The sequence below is a fragment of the Carcharodon carcharias genome, chromosome 11, assembly GCF_017639515.1.
Source record: "Carcharodon carcharias isolate sCarCar2 chromosome 11, sCarCar2.pri, whole genome shotgun sequence".
Classification (NCBI taxonomy): domain Eukaryota; kingdom Metazoa; phylum Chordata; class Chondrichthyes; order Lamniformes; family Lamnidae; genus Carcharodon; species Carcharodon carcharias.
Window position 1 is genome coordinate 23,615,557 of NC_054477.1, and position 24,623 is coordinate 23,640,179.

General features: G+C 45.2%; 1 protein-coding gene across 2 annotated transcripts in view; it reads left to right on the top strand.

Annotated features, from left to right (window-relative positions):
* slc9a7 (solute carrier family 9 member 7) overlaps positions 1-24,623 on the top strand; it is a 228,767-nt gene that overhangs the window by 159,501 nt on the left and 44,643 nt on the right. The window contains exons 6-13 of one of the 2 annotated variants that reach the window (XM_041198855.1): positions 2,742-2,847; positions 3,219-3,360; positions 6,983-7,088; positions 10,668-10,756; positions 13,756-13,869; positions 17,287-17,398; positions 17,793-17,946; positions 22,606-22,665. In XM_041198855.1, the coding sequence (XP_041054789.1) occupies positions 2,742-2,847; positions 3,219-3,360; positions 6,983-7,088; positions 10,668-10,756; positions 13,756-13,869; positions 17,287-17,398; positions 17,793-17,946; positions 22,606-22,665 (883 nt within the window). The remainder of the gene's footprint in view (positions 1-2,741; positions 2,848-3,218; positions 3,361-6,982; positions 7,089-10,667; positions 10,757-13,755; positions 13,870-17,286; positions 17,399-17,792; positions 17,947-22,605; positions 22,666-24,623) is intronic. The other variant, XM_041198856.1, reaches the window with a different exon arrangement.

Here is a 24,623-nt window from a genome sequence, read left to right on the forward strand (position 1 = left end):
AGTAGCCCGAGATAGGCAACTCGTGGGTCTGAGGAGTAACCAGCTGTCCTTGAGGAGATGTCAGGATGTGAGAGAAAATGCAGCCCTGTGATTTAGCCAAGATCAGCTGCTCTGGTGTCTCATTTGTTGCAGAATTTTCACTCTTATTTCCATAAGTTTTTTTTTGATTATTTCCTTTTCACTTACCTTGGTCTCCCTTAGATAATATCCTAGTGAACATTCCCGTCTCACTTTTTCATGTTACTTAAATTTTAGAAATATTAAACCTTGGATCTTTAACCCTTTCGGCATAGACCGAGATCATCAAACACACCTTGGAGCAGTAATATACGGGCAAAGTGCTGCAGAAGCAGGAAATCTGAAACAGCATCTTCCAGACTTGCTGAGTGTTTCTAGAATGTTCTGTTTTTGTTTCACACCTTGGAACAGGGTAGCTCATTGCTGGCCTGCTATCAGCACAGAGAGCACAGACTGTTGAGCTACAAAGATAATTGATTTTGGAACTGGCTTGACCATCATTAAGAATCAAGGATATTTATGCTTGACTTCACACCACTACATTAAAGGAGCAGGTTAGAGTCCATCGTAAGATAGATTTTTCATAGTCTAGAAAGGAATAAGATTGCTGGGCCGCTTGTGTACTGTTCCATCTCTCGTGTCCCACGTTTCTCACTGGGTGCCCCCATACATCTCTGTCACCTATAAACAGATTGTTCCTCACTCAAAGCATTGAGAAACGAAGTCAAGTTCAATAAGTTAAAACTCGATTGCAAATCCATAACATGAGAGGAAACTTGGTCAACTATCTGTGAGAAGGATTGTTTTGGCTGCTAAATGCATAGAATTGTAGCAGCAATCTAGCTAAGGGCAGGTTGTCTGCTCATTTCTCCATGTCTCACGATCTTGCACTTTCCTCTTCAGTTGCTCATAGGGATCCTCCCGTTTTCAGTATCAAGTTGTCTAACATCATCATACCCGTTCTCATTCTTGGTCTAATCTTTGTTCAGCAAGTTCTCATGACTTAGAATGTGGGCCATCCAACTTTATTGCCTTTTCTCGATGGTACTCACTTTCGATCTTTCCTCCTCCACCATCCCGTGGACTTCTTCGTTGCTCTTGTGGTCTTTCCAACTGACCCCTCCATCCTTCTCCAGCACCATACCTCTCAGTTTTCTAGCCTTTGGATGTCCGTTTATCTCAAGGTCCACCTTTCAGCCTGGTACAAGAAAATAGTCCACAGAAATAGACATCACAAATTGGTTAAATGTTCTGTGAAGCTCACTGGAAGGAATGATGGACAAACTTAAGTGTAGCCACTGTTGTAATGTAGGAGAACTACATTAAAGACCACGATATAAATGCAAGTGGCTGGTTAGGCCACGAAGGAAAGGTACAATATGTGGTGCAAAAAAGAAGCCGTCCTAATCGGATACTTTACTTTGTCTAAGACAAACAGTATAAAATTTGAGCTAGTGATTGGAATACACGACTGCATCCTGACCCCCCTCATGAGGCTACAAAATGCTCTGTCAGGTGATACCTTGAATGTTCCACACTGGGTGCCAGGAGAGAAGGGAAACATAAAATCCCTGTGAGTCATGCAGAAAAGGGCAACACGGCTGATCACGAGTTGCCTGAGGACTGGGTTATTGGAAATGTTGGAAAAACTGAATCGTCACAGACATGCTGGTTGCTGGGAGTTGGCCACACAGTCAAGCTGCGGTGTATAAAGTTGCGTGATAAGAGTTCAGAAGTGCAAGGGAGGGGGAAAAAAATGTGTTCACAGTTGTATTTTAAAGTATTTTTTTAAAAAGAGTTCTAAAATAGAAGCTGATCGTTGAAAGATTTTGGGAATTTTAATGGTGTCAAATCTTCACCTTTGAACTTTCTCGTGTTCTTTTATAATAAGGTGGGCTTGTGAATGTGAAAATTTACAGTGTCAGAAGAAGAAAATGCAGGAGTTCTTATTGTTTCTTGAAAAATAGAAGAAACCTGTTCTAAACTCGCTGTGAGCTTTACATATCAATGATCATTATTCTCGTCAATCTCTTCTGTACCCTCTTCAAAGCCTTAAGGTCTGTCCTAAAGTGTGATGCCCAGAATTGGATGTAGGACTCCATCTGGGGCCATTTAGTGTTTTATGTGGGACTAGCATGACTTTCTGGTCATTTTGTATTTTCTGCTTCATTAAATTCAGTTTTGCATACACTTTATGAACTGCTTTGTTAACCTGTCCTGCCACCTGCAAAGGTTTGTGCACAAACTTCCCTAGGTCTCTCTCTTCTCACACCCCATTCAAAATGGGATCATTTAGCATGTCTTGCCTTTCCCCTTTTTCTGCTTGAATTCAAAATGCCATGCGCCTGTCCATTCTACCAGCCTCTCTATTGTCATCTCGAAGACCATCAAACTGTTTATGGCGCCTACAGGTTTTGTGTTATCACAATTTCTAGATTTGCATATAGCGATTGGGACATATTGTGACTTTGAATTATGGGCTGCAAAAGTTAAGATGTGTTGAAGTTAATGGAGTGTGCAAGTTGGAAGACTGGTCAGGAGAGCAACAGAGAAATCGAGTCTGGAGGTAACAAAAGCATGGAACAAGGAAATTATCTCCAAGAATTAGTCTCTGAAACCATTATTGCTCTTTTTTTCCTCTAGATTTCAAAATCTTGAATATTTTTCATGAGTTGAAATGCAAATTTTCCCGGAGTCATTTCCCAGACTTTGTCTTTTTACAGTGACTGTTCTTGCCATATTCAATGAGCTTCAAGTAGACGTTGACCTTTACGCACTACTGTTTGGAGAGAGTGTGTTGAATGATGCTGTGGCCATTGTGCTGTCATCGTAAGTGGAAATTTTGTTTCAAATTTTGAAAAAACAATTGTTTCATATATTTTCTGTGATGATTCACATGAGGGGGGGAATGGCCATTGCGTGAATTGCCGACGTATTGTCAGTACCTAATGGTGAATTGTGGGCAGAATGTCAGTATCCATGGTAATGGTGAGCTGTGGGCGGAGTGTCGGTACCCATGGTGATGGTGAATTGTGGGCAGAGTGTCGGTACCAGAGTGGTAAAATAACTGTGCCTTCAGGACAGGGGAGAGTGGAAATAATAAGATGATAATAATATGTTCTTCCTTCACTTCAGTTTCCTCATAGTAAGAAGTGTGTGTATGTGTGTAATAAAGTCTAAAAATTTTTTATTTCACAAAGGTCAATCGTTGCTTACCAGCCAGCAGGTGAGAATAGCCACACCTTCGATGCAGCTGCTTTCTTCAAGTGTGTGGGTGTCTTTCTTGGAATATTCAGTGGCTCGTTTGCCATGGGAGCAGTAACTGGAGTGCTGACTGCTCTGATATCCTTTTACTATTGATAGGAAGAAATTCATGTGGTACTGTACATTTTGGCAGTGGAGTAATGAAAGAACCTGCATTTATATAACACCAGTCACGTCCTCAGAATGCCCAAAGCATCTTACAGGCAATGAAATTCAGCCAATTTGCACATCGGAAGGTTTCCCCCCCACCCCCTAACAGCAGCATGGTAGTTAACCTGATGATCGTTTTTTTGGTGATGGTTGGGAGATGAATGCTGACCAAGATATCATGACGACTCCCCTGCTCTTCTTTACATAGTTCCCCTGGGATCTTTTACAGCCGCAAGCAAGGGCAGATAGTTGAAAGATAGCAACTCCTGCAGTTCAGCACCCCCTCAGTTATGCATTGAAGCCTTGATAAGTGGGGTGTCTGGAATGGGGCATGAGTCAAAAACCTGCTCTACTTTGAGACGGGAGTGCTGCCAACTAAGCTGAGCCTGGCATCTGTAACTTGTTTCGCTGGAAGAATCTTCTCCATTAAACCCTATGGCATAGACACATGGCTAAAGATGAAGAACCTGCTGAGGTATTAGTGCTGAACTTGCTGAAGTATTAGTGCCGGTAATCATTACAATATAAATGGGCACAAAGCCAATGACTGGGAATCTGTTGGACTGTCAGGATTGGCCTGGCTGGGTGTTTCACTGCACAAAAGCACACAGCAGTCTAGAGATACGAGTCCCAGCTGACACAATATTACAGATTTATTTCTACTATTGATGAAAACCATCTCCACTGAGATGTGTTTACAGAAACTGATTTTCTGGAAAATTACTGGCCATCATTTGTGCAGTTTTATTATTATACCACTGGGAGTGAAGATCACAAGAGAGAGAGACATTAATTGGGTCACCATCTTCCAGTGGTTGAGAAGATTAATCCCCCCCCCCCCCCCCCCCCCCCCCCCCCCCCCCCACCGTTCTTAGCACAAATTATATTACCCAGTTGCACGGTTATTATGCGGCTGGTCATGAGTTCAGATCCCACCAAGGCACAATATGAAATTTAATTCAATAAGTCTGGTCATTATTGGGTAAGTCAAAATCCAACTGGTTCACTAATGCTACCTGTCATCTTTACCCAGTCTCTACCACCCTATGTGGTTAACTACATAGTAAATCACTGGCGCAAGCCACATAGCAAAGTCTTCAAGAAAAAAGACCAACCGCAGCCATTTTTGCAGGACAGTGATGGTTAGGTAACAAATATAGTTCTGCCAGCAGTGGCTACGTTACAAGAGCAAATATTATTAAAATTACTGTTTTGGCTAGAGAATAATGAGCCTGAGGAAGATCAACTTCAGCAATGGTTCAATACCGGTGACTTCCTAATAGGGACTTGATGTGAAAGGGCACTCACGGGCTCAGCTGTGATACCTCTTTCATCTTCTGTGGTTAAATAAGCGGTCAGTGCTCACCCTATCAGCTTACAGTGGAAGAATAGCTACTGATAAGCTATTGGGTGTATTTGGAACGATCGTCCTGCATGACTCAGTGTCCTTAGGAGCAGGGGAAAGGAAGATGAGAAGGATTGGGGGAATCAAAGTGACAGTGTACGCAGTTGTGTCCTGTCTCTTCACGGTTTTAAATTCACACAACTATAAATAGATAAAATGCACAGTGGACGGGTGGAATTAAATTCTATCTTATACATATAATAAATGACTTGCTTTGGGCACGTCTGTTGTACCTGAAGGTGTCACATGTTAAAACTGTAGGCCGTGCTTGTATCTGATTGGATATTTATTACGGTACAGAAGGAGGCCGTTCAGCCCATCGAGTCCAGGCCACCACCCTTGTACGCAGCAAGTTCCAGGCCATTATCACTCGTTATGTAAAAGGAACTGTATTTCTTGCCCCAAACCGTAAATCTGTATTCTTCCCCCCCCACCCCCAACCAATCCTTGGATCAGATGTATTCATTAAACAGCAATGGAATCAACTGTTACCTTTTAATATGAGAAAAGAGAAAGCAAGCTAGTTATTTTCTCTTTATTCTTTCATGAGATGTGGGCATCACTGTTGTCCATCTGGAAGTGCTTTTCAATGGCTTGCCACACCATTTCAGAGAGCAGTTGAAAGGAGGTCAGCCACATTGTTGTGGGTCTGGAGTCACATGTAGGCCAGACCAGGTAAGGATGGCAGATTTCCTCCCCTCAAGGACATTAGCGAACCAGATGGGTTTTTGCAACAGTCAACAATGGTTTCAGAAGCTTTTCAATTCCAGATTATTAATTGAATTTAAATTCCACCAGTTCCCATGGTGGGATTTGAACCCCTGTCCCCAGAACATTAGCCTGGGCCTCTGGATTACCAGTCAAGTGACAGTAACACAGTGCAGCCAAGCTCCGCTTATTTTGTGGTGATTTCTGCTCATCCTGAGAAGCTGGAGTCTTCCTCCAAGGGAACTCACTCTAGATAAAGAGAAAATTACCCTGGGCAATATCAATTAGCCTCTAGTTAACCTCCGTACATTACATGCCTTTTTTGGAACTATTTCCTGCCTCGGGATTGTTTATGTAACAATTGCAAAAGGACAGACCCTGTAAAACACAATACAGCCAATCAAAATGACACTGGATCCCAAACGACACATGAGCAATGTCACTAAAATCAAAGCAAAATTCTGCGAATGCTGGAAATCTGAAACAAAAACAGAAAATGCCAGAAAAACTCAGCAGGTCTAATAGCATCTGTGGAGAGAAAAACAGTTAACGTTTGGGGTCCTTATGACTCATCTTCAGAGCTAAAGAGAAGTAAAAATGTAATTAGATTTATACTGTTTAAGGGGGGGGGGGGAGGGGTGGAGCAGGTGAAGCTGGTTAGAAGGCCAATGATAGGTGGAGGCAAAGGAGAGACTGACAAAGATGTCATGGACAAAAGGACAAAGGGGTGTTAATGATAGTGGTGCTGGCTAAAGGAGGTGCTAATGGTGGCAGTGAGGTAAGAAAGCAGAATGTGACAATAGCAGGACAAGGGTAAGCACTCTGGAAAGAACAACATGAACAAGTGACAGGTGGCCCTTGTGGGGGTCGGGTGGGGGGAGGGGATGGTGGTGGGAAAAAGATTGAAAATAGGATAAAAGGTGAGGATAAAACAATGAATAAAATGAAAATAAATAAAAGTAAAAATAAGTGGATAAAAATAAAAATTAAGAAATAAAAATTAATATTGAAAAAAGGGGATTAAAAAGGGGCGGGGATGGAGGAGAGAATTCATGATCTGAAGTTGTTGAACTCAATATTCAGTCCTGAAGGCTGTAAAGTGCCTAGTCAGAAGATGAGGTGCTGTTCCTCCAGTTTGCGTTGGGCTTCAATGGAACAATGCAGCAGGCCAAGGACAGATAAGTGGGCATGGGGTGCAGGATGGGGTGTTGAAATGGCAAGCGACAGGAAGGTCTTGGTCATGTTTCTGGGACAGACTGAAGGTGTTCCACAAAGTGGCCACCCAGTCTGCATTTGGTCTCTCCAATCACTAAGATCAGCTAGTTGCCAGTCGACAACGAGACCTGTACTTTCTCCAGTAAGGCAGTTTCATTGAATGGGATTCTGTTAGGTTTGTTCTCTGATCTTCAGCTATTGCCTTAACCACTGCTTTCCCACGTCACCAAATTCACCAAGCTGCACTGCTTCCCTCTCCTGGAGACAGCACTGTTTTTCCTGATGTCGTGGAGCACCTTCCTCCTGGCAGAAGCATGTGGATTCACTGGTGAGTTGGAATATTGGAACAGGGTTGGAACAGGATTAAGGCATTTTCTTTGGAAGGATGTTACAGGCTTGACCCATACTGTGGTGGTCAAGATTTTGATTGGGAATGCAATGGGGTGAATTCTGTGGAGGGGCATATCGCTTGCTCTCCCCAGTAGAAAAGTCGGTTTTGAGCCACCGGACTTTAAGAAGGGCTTTCCCGTGGCAATAATACGCTGGGGGGCGGCCTTAACAAACTGAGAGTGGGACTTCTGACCCTCGAAAGCTGTCGACCAATCTGATTGGCTGGCAGCTGAGTAGTCCCAGCAGCGCCAGAACTCAATAGTGGCCACTGCAGGGACTACAAGCAGTCCCCAAGGGGAAGGAACGTGGATGCTGGATGAGAGGTGAGCCCGGGGTTTTTGGCCAGGGAAAGATCAGGCACCCTAGGAAGGGGATTGGGGAGGGGAGGGGGGGTGCGGTGCGGTCAGCTTCTGGAAGTCTACATGGGAGGCGCAAAAGGGAGGTGTACCGTCTTGGGCAGGGGCAGGCAATGCTTCCGATGGGCACAGGGACCTCCTCCCTACCTTCACCCATGTTTTAGCCTGAATTGGTGAAGCAGTGGGCTGGCCTCCTTCATTTCACCTTTCCCAGATGCAAGTATTATTGGAGTGGAAACAGGCCCTTAACTGGCCATTAATTGGCAAATTAAAGGCCTCAATAGGCCAAGGGAGGGTGGGCTGATACTTTACCCATCCACAATATTATGGGGAACAGCTATGGGGTGGGTGGGAAGGCATTGGGCTAGCCACCTGTTCTATTTCAGATTCCCCCCCACCCCCAGCCACCTGCAAATATGCTGGCGGGGGGCAGTAAAATTGCTGTCAATAAGTGTGTGTGTCAGTTGGTGTGTCAAAGGTAAACTGGAATTCCAGTTAATTGTTGACTCCATGATTGGGTGGGGGGGGGGTAGATTTCCCATTCAGTAAATGTTACTTTGTAGTTTGATGTTGAAATGGACAGACCAAGAGACCCTTATGTTCAGTTTCAAAAGTCCATCAGGATCCGCACAAAGATCGGGCACGTCTTAAACTCCCACATATCTTTGCAACACAGCCCGTATTGCCTGCTTGATCACACATGTCCAGTTATAAGTTATCTGTAAGTAAAGCATGCATTTGTGGGCCTGAGGCTGAACACTAATATATGTATAACATGCCGTGGCTGAAAAGAGCATCGACTTACATGCTGAGTATATGCAAAATCATGACATTTGGGGCTAGAAAATGGTGTCGTCTTATACACCCGGTCGAGTTATATGCTGCAATTTATGGTAATTTCTCAGGTGGGGAATCCAGGACAAGGGAGCGTAACCTTAAAATTAAAGCGAGGCTGTTCAGGGGTGATGTCAGGAAGCATTTCTTTGCACAAAGGGTATTGGAAATTGGAAATTCTTCTCCTCCGAAAGTTGTTGAGGCTGGGTGACCAAACAAAAATTTCAAAACTGTGATTGATAGATTTTTGTTAGGTGAGGATATTGAAGGTGACAGAACCAAAGCAGGTAAGTGGACTTAAGGTATGAATCAGCACTTAACCATGAGTCAGAGGACAGGCGCTGAATTGGGGCTGAATGGCCCACTCCTATTCCTGTAACATGGCACTAACTTGTCCCTCTGTCTCCTTCGGAGCTGCCACAGGGATGGCTGGTATGGAAGGTGTAGAAAATGTTATGCTGCTGCTGCAACTGGGGTTGCTATTCAGTAAGTTCAGGTTAAACCCTCAAACTGGGGCTAAACAGAGGAAGATGCACTCTGCTGTGTCTCATGCGGTACCTAACCTGAGAACGCAGGCACGAAAGACCAGTTCAGAGGAGCCTGAATGAACACACACTTCAAAACGAAGGTAGTAACAGAAGCCAGAACCTTGATGAACACTTCACCACAATCAAGTTGGTGGTGATTGCACGACAGACTGTACCAACTTTAATCTTTTTTAAAAAATAATAAGTGGTGGAGGAAATGAGAAGTGTCTTATGTGTTTGCAGCCCCACACTTTGCTGCAAGCGAATGAGTTTCCTAGATCAACCAGCCTCTGATGCTTTGTGTCTAGTTGGAATTCACATGCAGTCTGACAGAAAAATAGCACTGCTTCAGGGCCCGAGTGCTCCTTTGTAAGCTGGCAGCAGTGAAGTGACCCACGGCGTAGGTACTCGATCAAGATGTTGCCGCAGTGCAGCAGTGGAGGAAATTGTAGGCTTCTCTTCCTTACAAGAGAGAAAACAAAGGTTTTCTTTATTGGGCCATGATTACAAGGGCGAGGAGACTTGATGGATGGTGTGAAATGCTTTAATGGGATGGTTGCTTCGCTCTCTGCAATCCTGAGTGATTCTGTTTAACAACCAGCAAAGAGTTTGGATAACCAATAAAGTGAGAAGCTGGTGATTTATTACTTGTGTCAATTGCTGTGTCTGACTTCAGACGCTGCTCATCTATAACCTGCTTACTGTTTCACTTTTATTGATAGAACAAATCTTCCATTTATATTATCTGCAGTAGAATGGGACGGGTTAATGATTTTTTTTTAAGCTGACTTTGGGCTTGAGATTTATGCTCCTCCCAATTCTACATCACCATTTCTTTGATGTTATGCCGGGAACCCTCTGCCACTCATTAGTATAGTGCAGCTTCCGTTGAGTGATTCTCTAGCTCCAATGTTTCCTGGATTCAAGCTTGCTTCTCATTGGCTGCAGAGTTATGCTGAAAATTTTTTTATTTTATGGGATGTGGGCTTCACTGGCTGGGCCAGCATTTATTGCCCATCCCTAATCGCCCTTGAGAAGGTGGTGGTGAGCTGCCTTCTTGAACCGCTGCAGTCCATGTAGTGTAGGTACACCCACAGTGCTGATAGGGAGGGAGTCCCAGGATTTTGACTCAGTGACAGTGAAGGAACTGCAATATATTTCCAAGTCAGGATGGTGAGTTACTTGGAGGGGAACTTGCAGGTGGTGGTGATCCCATGCATCTGCTGCCCTTGTCCTTTTAGGTGTTGGGGGTCACAGGTTTGGATGGTGCTGTTGAAGGATCCTTGGTTGGTGAGTTGCTGCAGTGCATCTTATAAATGGGACACACTGCTGCCTGTAGTGGATGGAGTGAATGCTTAAGGTGGTGAATGAGATGCCATTCAAGTGGGCTGCCTTGTCCTGGATAGCACTGAGCTTCTTGAGATTTGTTGGAGCTATACTCATCCAGGCAAGTGAGGAATGACTTGTGCCTTGTAGATGGTGGACAGATTTTGGGGAGTCGAGGTGAATTACTCACTGCAGAATTCCCAGCCTCCAACTTGCTCTTGTAGCCACAGTATTTATATGGCTGGTCCAATTCAGCTTCTGGCCAATGTTAACCTCAGGATGTTGGTAATGAGGGATTCAGTGGTGGTAATACCACTGAATGTTGGACATCAAGACGTGATGGTTAGACTCTCTTTTTGGAGATGCTCGTTGCGCCGCATATGCATAGCACAAATGTCACTTGCCACTTGTCTGAAATGAAAAGTAGGTCGACTAGCCTTCCTATTCTAACTAGCCTTGCTTTTTTATGTACAGGTGTGGTTGCAGTCCTCTTCTGTGGAATCACACAGGCGCATTATACCTACAACAACCTGTCACCAGAGTCAAGAGACAGAACAAAGCAGGTATGGAAGCCCGCTGGTGTCAGTCTTCAATCTGAGTGAGTGTGTTGTGTGTGTGTGTCATCGGTTTTCAGTTAGAAAAAATCATGTTTTGATCCCCCAGTCAGTTCTGGATTGGAAGGTCACAGCAGGATGGTAGCAGTCAGGCAGAATTCCAACCCATATTTGCTATCAGCTGTCATCAATTTGCATTTATATGGCGCCTTTCACCTAGAAAAACATCCAGGAGCGTTAACACATTTTGACATGGAGCCTCAAAAGGAGATGTTAGAATGGGTGGCCAAAAGCTTGGTCAAAGAGGTAGTTTTTAAAGAGCCTCTTGAAGGAAGGGTGACGTTTAGTGAGAGAACGTGAGAGTTTGGAGGCCTAGGCAACTGAAGGTGTGACCACTAACAGCTAGAGCAATTTAAAATTGGGGATACACAAGAGGCCAGAATTGGCAGAGTGCAGCGATCTCCATGGCAAGTGTGTGTAGGTGGAAACTGAGAAACGATTGGCTGTAACGTCTGTGCATTTGGACAGCTTGTCAACTGTGGACTCTTGTGCGTGACAAATGAAATCCATGGAACTGCAACCCAATGAGAAAATTGAGAGAGAGGAACGTAGGACAGAAAGCTGGAGAGAAATGGGTTTGGGGCAGGGATGAATTTATAGATAGATGATCTTCGGTGTTGATTTTTGCTGCTGATCATATTTTTCTCCTCAACCCCCACCTCCTCCGACTACAAATGTCCAGTCCAGTCTGCTAACTGTATACCCTGGGGCAGGATTTTGCCCTTGGCTGGGGTGCTCGGTGGGGGCAATCGGCTCCGCACCGCAATTTCAAGTGGGTGAGCCAATTAAGGCCCACTCTGCATAGATCATGAGCTGCGGCGCTCAATGCTGCCTGTGTGAGCAGGGGGAGAAGGGAGAGAGCACAGTTCATGAGAAAGAGCGCTTCGGTCTCCCTGAAAATGAAGAGAATAAAAAATTTTAATAAAACATGACTCTGTCACATGTTTTTAATTCAAAAATAAAGTTTTTATTTAATGTTTATTTGCTTTAGGAAACCTCATCCCACTCGTGGATAAGGTTTCCTAAAAGATGTAAAAGGCCGCCTGGCTTTTTCACCTGCCCGCTGAACGTTAAGTCGGACGGGCAGCAAAATTTGAATTTAATTAGGTTGTTAATGGCCTTTAATAGGCATTTGAATAGGCTCTGGCTCACGCCCTCCCAACCAATATCACGAGACTGTGGCCGATGATGTCGGGACACACGCCCGACATCATCGCGCGTCATTTTATGCTTGGGCGCCCACGCAACTAGCTTAAATATCCTGCCCCTGAGTTCACTGCTGGCCCGTTGCTCGAGTATCACTCTATCTTTGGCAGTTAACAAAAGTGATTCTTCTCCAACCTGAGCTTCTAAAATAACTTCGCAATACAACAACAACTTGTATTTAGATCATGCCTTTTAATGTAATAAAATATACCAAAGTGCTTCATGGGGACAATGGATAAAACAAACCAATACAACAAATACAACACCAAGCTACATGAGGAGATATTGGGTCAGTTGACCAAAAGTTTGGTCAAAGCAGGAGGTTTGGATCAGTGTCTTCAAGAAGGAAAGCGAGGTGGAGAGATGGAGAGGTGTGGGAAGTGTATTCCAGAGCTTGGGGACCCAGGCAATTGAAGACACGGCTGCCAATGGTGGAGGAATTATAATTGAGAATGCATAAGAGACCAGAATCAGAGGAATGCAGATATCTCGGAAGGTTTGAAGTTGGAGGAGATTTCAGAGATAAGAGAGGGGCGAGGCCAGGGAGGGATTTGAAAACGAAGATGAGAATTCTAAAATCTAGAGGTTTCTTGACCGGGAGACAACTGAACCTGAATAACTGAAAGCCTCGCAAAGGTGTCGCAGAATGGCGAGGAGTACCAATGTGTTTCAGACGATAACCTACATGCAGCTGATAGAAGACATTTTAGGCTCTGCTTCCTAAGGGATGTCTCCTCCTCCTCACAATTTCTATTTAAAATGCAGCTGTGGAAATCCTAAAACTACACTTGCAGGAAAAGAGGAGGCGGGGAAGAGAGAGAGAGAGATTTTGCAGTCTTCATCACCTGTTTTTTAAAAAAAAAATCTGTCTTCCTATTATCTTTTACGTTTATATTGGTTTTTGGAATGTGAGCATTGCAGGAGAGGCTAGCATTTATTGCTCATCCCTAGGTGCCATTAGGAAGGTGGTGGCGAGCTGCCTTCATGGACAGCTGCAAACCATGTGGTGTAGGTAGACCCACTGTGCTTCTGTAGTGGTTTGGTACCACTGCGTGGCTTGCTAGGCCCTTTCAGAGAGCAGTTAGAGTCAAGCACGGGGCTGTGGGATCGGAGTCACATGTAGACCAGACCGGGTACGGATGACAGATTTCCTCCCTGAAGTGCATTAGTGAACCGGATGGATTTTTACGATAGCCCGGTAGTTTCGTGTCCATTATCAATGAGACTAGCATTTTATTCCAGATTTATTAATACATTGATTTGAAATTCCCCCAGTTGCCGTGATGGGATTTGAACTCATGTCTCTGGAGCATTAGTGCAGGCCCCTGGATTACTAATCCAGTAACACCACCACTATGCCACTGTCCCTAAAGTGCATGTACAGAAGCAGCATCATTGAAATGATCTTAAAATGAAAGACATTAAAAGTTTGAATTAAGATACAATTAAAAGCACTTCGTGATTTCAACATCCTTTCTAACCCTCCGGATAATTGTCCACTAGGTGAGGACAAGCTGCAACAGCTGTTGCCACATTTCTGTCAGTGTTACACTGTGGTCAGTCTGGGGAGACTAAATTTCTTCCAGGCTAGGCAATGCCCATTTGTTTCCTTTCCTCCGCCGGCTTTTATACTGGGTTGTGAGATGAATATCTGAGGCCATTTTTGCAAGCTTTTTCTAAGTTCACAAAGCAAAATGTGTTACCGTGCACCATACATTAACGTGCCTTATCTTCTTTTGCAGTTGTTCGAAGTTCTGAATTTCCTGGCCGAAAACTTCATATTTTCCTACATGGGTTTGGCACTATTCACGTTTCAGAATCACATCTTCAACCCCATCTTCATTCTGGGGGCCTTTGTATCCTTTACAAAATTGGCAGGAATTTGGAGTAAAGGAGGATCATCTTAGTCCAATTAAGATTTGCTCTCTATTAATTAAACAGGAAAGCTGAATTTCATTTTTTTTTTATCCATTCATGGGGATATGGGCTTCACTGGCTGGGCCAGCATTTATTGCCCATCCCTAATTGCCCTTGAGGAGATAGTGGTGAGCTGCCTTCTTGAACCGCTGCAGTCCATGTGGTGTAGGTACACCCACAGTGCTGTTAGGGAGGGAGTTCCAGGACCTTGACCCAGCGACAGTGAAGGAACGGTGATATATTTCCAAGTCAGGATGGTGAGTGACTTGGAGGGGAACTTGCAGGTAATGGTGTTCCCAACTATCTGCTGCCCATGTCCTTCTAGATTGTGGTGGTTGTGGGTTTAGAAGGTGCTGCCTAAGGAGCCTTGGTGAATTCCTGCAGTGCATCTTGTAGATGGTACACACTGCTGCTACTGTGCATTGGTGTTGGAGGGAGTGAGTGTTTGTGGATGTGGTGCCAATCAAGCGGGTTGCTTTGTCCTGGATGCTGTCGAGCTTCTTGAGTGTCATGGGAGCTGCACTCATCCAGGCAAGTAGGGAGTATTCCATCACACTCCTTGCTTGTGCCTTGTAGATGGTGGACAGGCTTTGGGGAGTCAGGAGGTGAGTTACTCATCGCAGGATTCCTAGCATCTGGCACGCTCTTGTAACCATAGTATTTAAATAGCTAGTCCAGTTCAGTGTCTAGTCAATGGTAACCCCTAGGATGTTGATAGTGGGGAATTCAGTGATGGTAGTGCCATTGAACGTCAATGGGTGATGGATAGATTCTCTCTTGTTGGAGATGGTCATTGCCTGGCACTTGTGTGGTGCAAATGTTACTTGCCACCTGTCAGCCCAAGCCTGGATATTGTCCAGGTCTTGCTGCATTTGGACATGGACTGCTTCAACGTCTGAGGAGTCACGAATGGTGCTGAACATTGTGCAATCATCAGGGAACATACCCACTTCTGACTTTAAGATGGAAAGAAGGTCATTGATGAAGCAGCGAAAGATGGTTGGGCCGAGGACACTACCCTCAGGAACTCCTGCAGTGATGTCCTGGAGCTGAGATGACTGACCTCCAACAACCACAACCATCTTCCTTTGTGCTAAGTATGACTCCAACCAGTGGAGAGTTTTCCCCCTAACTCCCATTGACTCCAGTTTTGCGAGGGCTCCTTGATGCCACACTTTATCAAATGCAGCCTTGATGTCAAGGGCAGTCACTCTCACCTCACATCGGGAATTCAGCTCTTTTGTCCATGTTTGAACCAAGGCTGTAATGAGGTCAGGAGCTGAGTGGCCCTGACGAAATTCAAACTGGGCGTCAGTGAGCAGATTATTACTGAGCAAGTGCCACTGTTGATGACCCCTTCCATCACTTAACAGATGATCAAGAGTAGACTGATGGGGCGATAATTGGCCGGCTTGGATTTGTCCTGCTTATTGCGTGTAGGACATAGCCGGGCAATTTCCCACATAGCCAGGTAGATGCCAGTGTTGTAGCTGTACTGGAACAGCTTGGCTAGGGGTGTGGCAAACTCTGGAGCACAAGTCTTCGGTACTATTGCCAAAATATCGTCAGGGCCCACAGCCTTTGCACTATCCAGTGGATTCAGCTGTTTGTTGATATCACATGGGCTGATTCAAATTGGCATCTGTGATGCTGGGGACCTCTGGGGGAGTCCAAGATGGATCATCCATTCGGCACTTCTGGCTGAAAATTGTAACAAATGCTTCAGCCTTATCTTTTGCACTGACATGCTGGGCTCCCCCACCATTGAGGATGGGGATACTTGTGGAGCCTCCTCCTTCAGTGAGATGTTTACTTGTCCACCACCAATCACGGCTGGATGTGGCAGGACTGCAGAGTTTAGATCTGATCCATTGGTAGTGGGATCGTTTAGCTCTGTCCATCATTTGTTGCTTATGCTGTTTGGCATATGAGTAGTCCTGTATTATAGCTTCACCAGGTTGACATTTTTTTTTGAAAAATATACTTTATTCATAAAATATCTGAAAGAACATTACAAAACATTTCCAAATCACCATCACAAAAAGTGCAATCAGATTCAAGTTTTCCACATGGATCAGGTGCTTCAATACAATCAGTGAACATTACAGATGTTTCAGCATGGTCATAACAGACAGTCAGACAGTGCAATGTTATTCAAGTTATCAGCATAGATCATGTTGCACTCTGAGGTGCTTCAGTACAATTGTGATATATGTAGTGTTCACCGCATGCATCCAATGTGAGTCTTCCAGCCCGAGGGGTCTATACAATTCCCTATCCCTCGGTGCACCATGGCTGAAAGGTCTTAGACAGCAACCTTTCCTCGTTGCACCTTTGCAGCGGCTGTCCCAAACTTTAGTGCACCTCTCAACATGTAGTCCTGGACCTTGGAATGTATACGAGGGGAGAAAGGGATAGAAGGACATCTTTTGATTTTGGCCTCCTCCTGTGCTGTAATCATTCATTCAGTGAGTCATGTCCATGCCAGCTCCCTGCAGGAGCAACTCTGCTAGTCCCACTCCCTGGCCCTTTCCCCATAGGCCTGCAATATTTTTCTCTTCAGGTGCTCATCCAATTCCCTTTTGAAAGCCACGATTGAATTTGCCTTCACCACGGTCTCTCAGATCCGAAACACTCACTGCGCAAGAAAAAAGGTTTCTTGCTGAAAAAAAAGACTTTTCTTGTCGAAGCTTTTTATCTTGCGCTCATCAGGACAATTCGCAAGAAATCAACATATTCATACTGTATGAGAAGGGAGTGCTGATTGGTTGGTAGAGGCATTGCCATGGAGAATGCACCAGTTGATTGTGACTGACAGACTGACTGGCGCATTCTCCATGGCGACGCCTCTACTAATCAGAGTTCACTCGCTAACTAATCAGCAATCTCTTCACATACAGGATAAATATGTTGTTTCCCCTGACATTGTTAGCTCCTTGCAAACTGTCCTGATGAGCGCAAGACGAAAAGCTTTGACAAAATAGTCTCTCTCTTTTTCAGCAATACTCAAGTTCTTTACCCACCAAATGATGAAAAAGGTTTTTTCCGCAAGTCGCCATTGGTTCTTTTGCCAATCACCTTAAATTAGTGTCACGTGATTCACAACACCTCCACCAATGGGAACATTTTCTCCCTAGCTACTCTGTTTAGACCCCTCATGATTTTGAACATCTCAATCAAATTTTCTCTCAACCTTGTCTGCTGATTGGTTGAGATGCAGGCCGTTGAGACAGGCATAGACCTATTGGGCTGAATGACCTGTTTCAAAAAGTAAATCCTAGATGATTTAGGTGCCTCACTGCAATGTGATTTCCACCATTGTTTTGTGCAAGCTCCTTAACAGCCTCGCTGATCAGGTAGCTATCTTGCTGGGGCGAGCTGCCAACATTTACCCATTGTCTTTTTTCCTGAACTTGGCCAGAAAGCACAAGATTGGCTGGAACTTCCAACACATGATGATGATTGCAGGTACAGAGTCCCATATCGGCTAGACTGGGTAAGGTATTGATGAGAATAGCATTTTGATTAATGAATTGAATTTCAGTTCCTCCGCAAATCCGTGGTGGGATTTGATCTCGGGTCTCTGGAGCATTGGTCCGGGCTATGGATTACTAGCCCAGTAACGTTACCACCATGCTACCGTCCCCGTATATATGGTCGACTCTCTGGAGTGGGAGTGGGACTTGAACTCACAACCCTCTGACTCGGAGGTCAGAGTGGTACCCACTGAGCCACAGCTGACAGTGGAGCAGTTTCTCAATTTACCCTCCGTTCGCCAAAGTTAATGATGAGCCTGACCATGACTCACCAATCGAACGCTGAATGCCTTTCAATGCACGACTGATCCTTGTTCTTCCCGCAGGTTTGAGAGGAGCCATGGCCTTCGCTCTTGCCATCCGAGACACCGCTACCTACGCCAGGCAAATGATGTTCACCACCACCCTGCTAATTGTCTTTTTCACCGTCTGGGTTTTCGGTGGGGGCACCACGCCGACGTTGTCATGGTTACGGATCAGGTCCGCACCTATCTCCATTCTAAGTGGCCGCCATGGGTGGTTTGTGCCTGTTTTATTTTTATTTCGGTGTGCTGTGCTGCACTTTGCATTACAAACAGTCCCCTCAGCCAGGAGGTCACCTTGCTAGGTCTGTCAGTGCCACTGAAGTGGGTTTCTTTTTTTCAGTTTCTCCTCTACATGAAGCAAACACCACATCGTCACTCCCCTGAATGTCCTGCTAAGACTCAGCAGCTTAAGAATCTTAAAGCCCAGAAATAAGCCATTTGGCCCATTGTGCCTGTGCCGGCTCTCTGAGAGAGCTGTCCAATTAGCCCCATTCCCCTGCCCTTTCCCCGCGGCCCTGTAGAGAGTTTTCCTTTTTTTTAAGTAGCGATCCAATTCCACTTTGAAAGTTACCATTGAATCTGCATCCAGCGCCCTTTTCGGGGGGGTGCTCATTCCAGGTCGTGACACGACCTTTCATAACGAAAGAAAAAGCTCGTCCCGCGATGAATCCTAAGTGCAAAAGATTCCTGCTGCCGTGTGGCGTCACGGTTTATTCTCGCCAGAGAAATCGTTGGATGCTGTTCCTTGACTGAACAGCAGAGGGTGGTAGGAGCTCAAACTATTCTGTCAGAAACGACAATTCATCTGTCCAGTTGGGTTGTTCCACTTCAGTGAAGATGTTTTCACACAAAATCAGCATTGGGCTGCCGTATCACTTTAACATTGAGATGACAGTCCCTGTTTTATAGGTTGCAGATCACAAATTCAGCTTCCGCCGAGCTCTTGATCCCAGTCTGGGTGCAAGTGGCAATTTTTTCTTTTTTTTTTGTTGAACTGCCTTCAGAAATATTTAGTAAAGTAAACTGGTTTATTGAAATGTAACTTCTGTTGCTCTGATTTTGACCTCTTCGTTTTCCTTCTTTGGTCCTCCTACCTACAAACTACATCCAATTTGGTTGTCTCCTTACCACTTCATTACTTGACTTGCCATTTTCTACCCCCTCCCCCCCTCCCCCTACAACTTCACTCTGGCCCTGTCAGCTTTCAGAGGTATTATTATTTGCACCAGGAGCCTTTTGCCCTGCATTTGACTCTTCGACAAGAGAGTTTGCTAACTGACCCTTGAGTAAAGAAGTAAAACTGGGTCAATTTTCAGCTGCTAATTGTACACCAAACTTGCCTGGCGATCGGCACAGACTTCCCAGCACATGTACACTGGATGTAACTTTACCCTGAAGGTCAGGAATATGATGATGGGCTGTCTGCAAAGCTGAATTATTTCATTCATGGAACAGTCATTCCACTGCCAAAGATGAGATCAACAACCTCATAATTCAGTTTTGCAGCCAGCCCATCATCATATTCCTGATCTTCAGGGCAAAGTTACACCCAGTGTACATGTGAAGCCCTTTGGAAGAATAAAAAAGCAGAGTATTGCTTAAATGGAGAACGACTGCAGAAATCTGAGGTGTGGAGGGATCTAGGTGTTCTAGTACGTGAGTCGCAATAAGTTAGTATGCAGGTACAGCAAGTAATCAAGAAGGCTAATGGAATGCTATCCTTTACTGCGAGAGGAGTTGAACCTAAAAGTCAGTTATACAGGGCATTGGTGAGACCACATCTCGAATATTGTATGCAATTTTGGTCTCCTTATTTAAGGAAGGATGTAAGTGCATTGGAGGCGGTTCAGAGGGTGTTTACTAGATTGATACCTGGAATGAGTGGGTTGTCTTATGAGGAAAGGTTGGACAGACTGGGCTCGTTTCCGCTGGAGTTTAGAAGAGTGAGGAGTGATTTGATTGAAGTATACAAGGTCCTGAATGGTCTTGACAGGGTGGACGTGGAAAGGATGTTTCCTCTTGTGGGTGAGTCCAGAACTAAGGGGGGCACTGTTTTAAAATGAGGGATCGCCCTTTCAGAATAGGGATGATGATAAATTTTTTCTGAGTGTTGTGCGACTTTGGAACTCACAGCCTCAGAAGGCAGTGGAGGCAGGTTTATTGAATATGTTTAAGGCAGAGGTAGATAGATTCTTGTTAGGCAACGGAATCAAAGATTAACGGGGGGTAGATAGGAATGTGGAATTCAAAACGTAAGCAGATCAGCCATGATATTGAATGGCGGAGCAGGCTTGAGGGGGCTGAATGACCTACTCCTGTTCCTATTTCTTATGTAAGTGGTTCTGCAAACAGTCCACTTTCCTGTGTTCTGAATTCACCCCGTTTGAGCCAAGGGTCCGATTCCACAACGACAATTTGCGACTATATAGTGCCTTTAGCATCCAGAGGCGCCTCGTAGGAGGGTTAACAAATAAAATTTGACACCAAGCCGTCCGGGATATTAGGACAGGTAACTAAAAGCTTGGTTTTCTGAAATGCCTTCGTGGAAGAGAGCGAGGTGGAGGAAAGGGAGGCGCAGAGCTTTATGGCGGAAGTTCCAGAGCTCAGGGCCTTGGTACCCGGAGGCGCGGAAGCATTTGGGCCTGATCTGTTCGGCTTTAGCGGGTTTGCACGGCAGTTGTCCCTGACCTGGTGAAATCCAGATGTGGTGAGGCCCATGGTCCTGGAACTCCAGGAAACTCGGCACGGAAGCAGTTACCTGCCGAGGCAGTGTTACCAGCCCTGATGGTGTGCAGGAGTGGAAAGCGATTTACCCATTCATTGTGTATAAAGATAGTTGGTCTGATGGGGGTTACATTTTACGTCTTATCATTATTTTATTGCACTCAAAAGCCAGCATTTTGACCACGGGCAGTTTGTTTTGGAAGTGGGATTGATTGACCATTGAGTCCAGCGCAATCACACTTCACGTTTGCTCTTGCATCACGGGATGGATGACCCTTCGAGTTCACACTCCAACCTTCCACCTTTGGGACTAAAGCTGACCAGGGTGACCGCTGGACGTTTCCCCGTTCTGTGGGCCGTTTGAAGTCTCCTTTTTGAGAAAGAGATTTCCCAGTCCCAATCCAGGCTCCTGGCAGCATGGGTCCACAGCACAGAACTGCCCCTCTAACTTCCTACAGATCGACAGGTTCAGGGCAACTCTGTAACTCCCTGGGGGGGTCGGTGTTTGACGCTGATGCTGAGAACCCAAGATATTCTAATATCCAGCACTAACATTTCTCAATTTGAGCAATAAAAAAATCATCTTCATATTTCTTATGTAGAATTCTAAACACTTAGACAGGAAAGTGCTGCAGGTTTGTGGGTAAAACAGAGGTGTGAGATGAGTTAGTAGCTCTTTCAGAAAGTTAGCATAGGCACAATGGGTTGAATGGCCTCCTTTGATTCTGTGATTCAACGATAAAATAACGTAACTTCAACTGTGTACTTCCCAGACACCCCCCTCCCCCCTAGAGGAGCATTGGCAGTTGCGTGGGGTGAGGGGGGACGAGGTTTAAAAAAAATCATTTTTTAACTGTAAAATGAAGGGGCAAAGGGAAAGAAGAAACAGCAGAAATGGACAAAAGCTCAAAACAATTGCAACCTTTATCCTTTTTTTTCATTAAGATGGATTTTTGTTTTATTCTTTCATGGGAAGTGAACATCATAGAGTCATAGAGGTCTAGAGCACAGAAAAAGGCCCTTCGGCCCATCGAGTCTGCGCCAGTTAAACAAGTGCCTAACTGTTCTCATCTCATTTTCCAGCACTAGGCCCATAGCCTTGTATGCCATGGCATCGCAAGTACACATCCAAATACTTCTCAAATGTTATGAGGGTTTCTGCCTCTACCACCTTTTCAGGCAGCGAGTTCCAGATTCCCACCACCCTCTGGGTGAAAAAATTCTCCCTCACATCCCCTCTAAACCTCCTGCCCCTTACCTTAAATCCATGCCCCCTGGTTATTGATACCTCCACCAAGGGGACAAGTTCCTTCCTGTCTACCCTATCTATGCACCTCATAATTTTATACACCTCAATCATGTCCCCCTCAATCTCCTCTGCTTCAGGGCAAATAACCCCAGTCTATCCAATCTCACCTCATAACTAAAACACTCCATCCCAGGCAACATCCTGGTAAATCTCCTCTGCACTCTCTCTAGTGCAATCACATCCTTCTTATAATGTGGATTCCAGAACTGCATGCAATACTCTAGCTGTGGTCTAGCCAGAATTTTATACAGTTCCAGCATAGCTTCCCTGCTCTTATATTCTATGCCTTGGCTAATAAAGGCAAGTATCCCATATGCCTTCTTAACCACCTTATCTACCTATCCTGCTACCTTAAGGGACCGGTGGACATGCACACCAAGGTCCCTCTGATCCTCAGTACTTCCCAGGGTCCTACCCTTCATCACATATTCCCATGCCTTGTTTGTCCTGCCCAAGTGCATCACCTCACACTTATCCAGATTAAATTCCATTTGCCACTGATCAGCCCATCTGACCAACCCGTCTATTTCCTCCTGTAATCTAAGGCTATCCTCCTCACTATCTACCACCTCACCAATTTTCGTGTCATCAGCGAACTTGCAGATCAACCCTCCTACATTCAAGTCTAGTGGCAGTTAGGCCAGGTGGATGGTCAAGCTCCCTCTTTAAGAGTTTATTGTTTATTAAACAGGTTGTGGCTGCAGCTGCTGTAAGCTGGTTGCCAGGGGCTGCCAGGTAGGTGTTTGCAGAGTTGTGCCTAGGTAATTCTGACATTCCGTTCTTGTGCCATACCGCCCTCAGAGTTGGTGATCGAGTTCCGTCGGCAGAGGATCTGGCTGATGATCGCTGGAGCTACTTCAGGTGACACACAAGCTGGCTTCAGTGTGCCTGTTAAATTAACACCACTCTTTTTTGCCCAGTGTCAGCTAATCCTTGAACTTCCTCTAATCCAGATTGGGGTTGCGTCTTGCTCTTCTGGCTTTTCCCAAATACCTATTTTTCTTTCCTTTTTAAAAAAAAAGACATAAAATGCAATCTGTCCTTTTCTCGGCCTGTGTGGGAGCAGGCTCCTTTTCGTCCTCTTCTCAAATTGTGCAAGAGTTTCGCACAGCTGCCTTGTCGTCTTTGTCCCCGTGCGTCAACATGCTGTGCTGAGTTTCTCTTTGTCTTGCTTTTCTTGCGAGTGGCTTAGATTTCCGAATGGTGGGGCCTGTTGGTTAACATATTGGGTTGTTTCTTCACGAAAGAGAGAGGGATGAGGAGCTCAATATGGAGCAAGCATCCACCTTACAGACCAAATCAACTTCTTGGTGCTTTTTGGCCTTCTTTTCTTGAACCCACCCCCTCCACCCAGCTCCCTTGCCAGTGACCATTCCCATAGCAACACATACAAAGATGAGGAAAGGTTCACAAGAGAAATGAACGTGCAGAGCAATTAAGGGATTAAGAGGGAGAATCAATCCAACTATGGGTGTCGAGGAAATTCTCTTCATCCACATCACCATCCTCAATCAGCATTTGTCTGCATTATTGAAGAAGCCAGGGAGAAAGCAAACGAGTGTTTGACTGAAAAACTGTTTTTATTAAATTATTCGTTTATGGGATGTGGACCATTGCTGGCTAGGCCATCTTTTATTGCCCATCCCTAATTGCCCTTACTCAGGGGGCATTTTCTTTTAAAAGAGTCAACCACATTGCTGTGGGTCTGGAGTCACATGAATGCCAGACCAGGTAAGGACAGCGGACTTCCCTTCCCTAAAGGGCATTAGTGAACCAGATGGATTTTGACAACAATCGGTAATGGTTTCATGGTCATCATCAGACTTTTAATTCCAAATTTTTATTGGATTCAAATTTCACCATGGTGGGATTCAAACTAGGGTCCCCAAAGCATTACCCTTGGGTCTCTGGAATACTAGTCCAGTGACAATACCACTATACCACCACATCCCTCAAAGTGAAAGTCAGCGTAGTCCCAGAGGATCATAGGCTGCTCTCTCATTAGAGCGAGAGAGACGACTGGTGGTGAGTTTAACCTGAGGCTCCACCACACCTCAGGCGAGGGGCAAGGTTGAGAAGGCGTGCCGGCGCACGCCCGACCCAATTGGACGCAAAATCACGTGAGATGACATCAGGCGAGCATCCTGATGTCATCCCGCACTCGAGCGCTATTTCCGCTGGTGGTTACGCGCGAGCATCAGAAGCTCGCCCGCCAACTATTAAGATGGGAACATCACCACCAGAAACAAAAGCATCACCACCTGGAAGTTCCCCTCCAAGCTACACACCACCCTGACTTGGAAATACATCGGCGTTCCTTCACTGCCACTGGGTCAAAATCCTGGAACTCCCTCCCTAACAGCGCTGTGGGTGTGCTTACACCACACGGACTGCAGCGGTTCAAGAAGGCAGCTCACCGCCACCTTCTCAAGGGCAACTAGGGATGGGCAATAAATGCTGGCCCAGCCAGCGAAGCCCATATCCTGTGAATGAATTTTAAAAAAAAGACAGTTAAAGTACCAATTGTCCCCAATTTTTCGTGGTCCGTCCAAACTTATGGTTGGCAGATGGGCAAATCTGCCAGGCGGACTTTGCATTTTTGATGAAACCTCATCCAAGGGCCAGGTGAGGTTTGCGTTATTAAATTTTTTTTAAAATGCACCAACAGAATTTTCAACACGTATACGTTCATGATGCGTGGCCATTTTTTTTTCCAGATTTTAAAAACTTTATTTATTTGTGTTCAAGTCTCCTGCTCCCTGAGGCAGCTCTCTGCCTTCGGGGAGCTTTCATTCAGCGCTACCACCCCCCCCACCTCC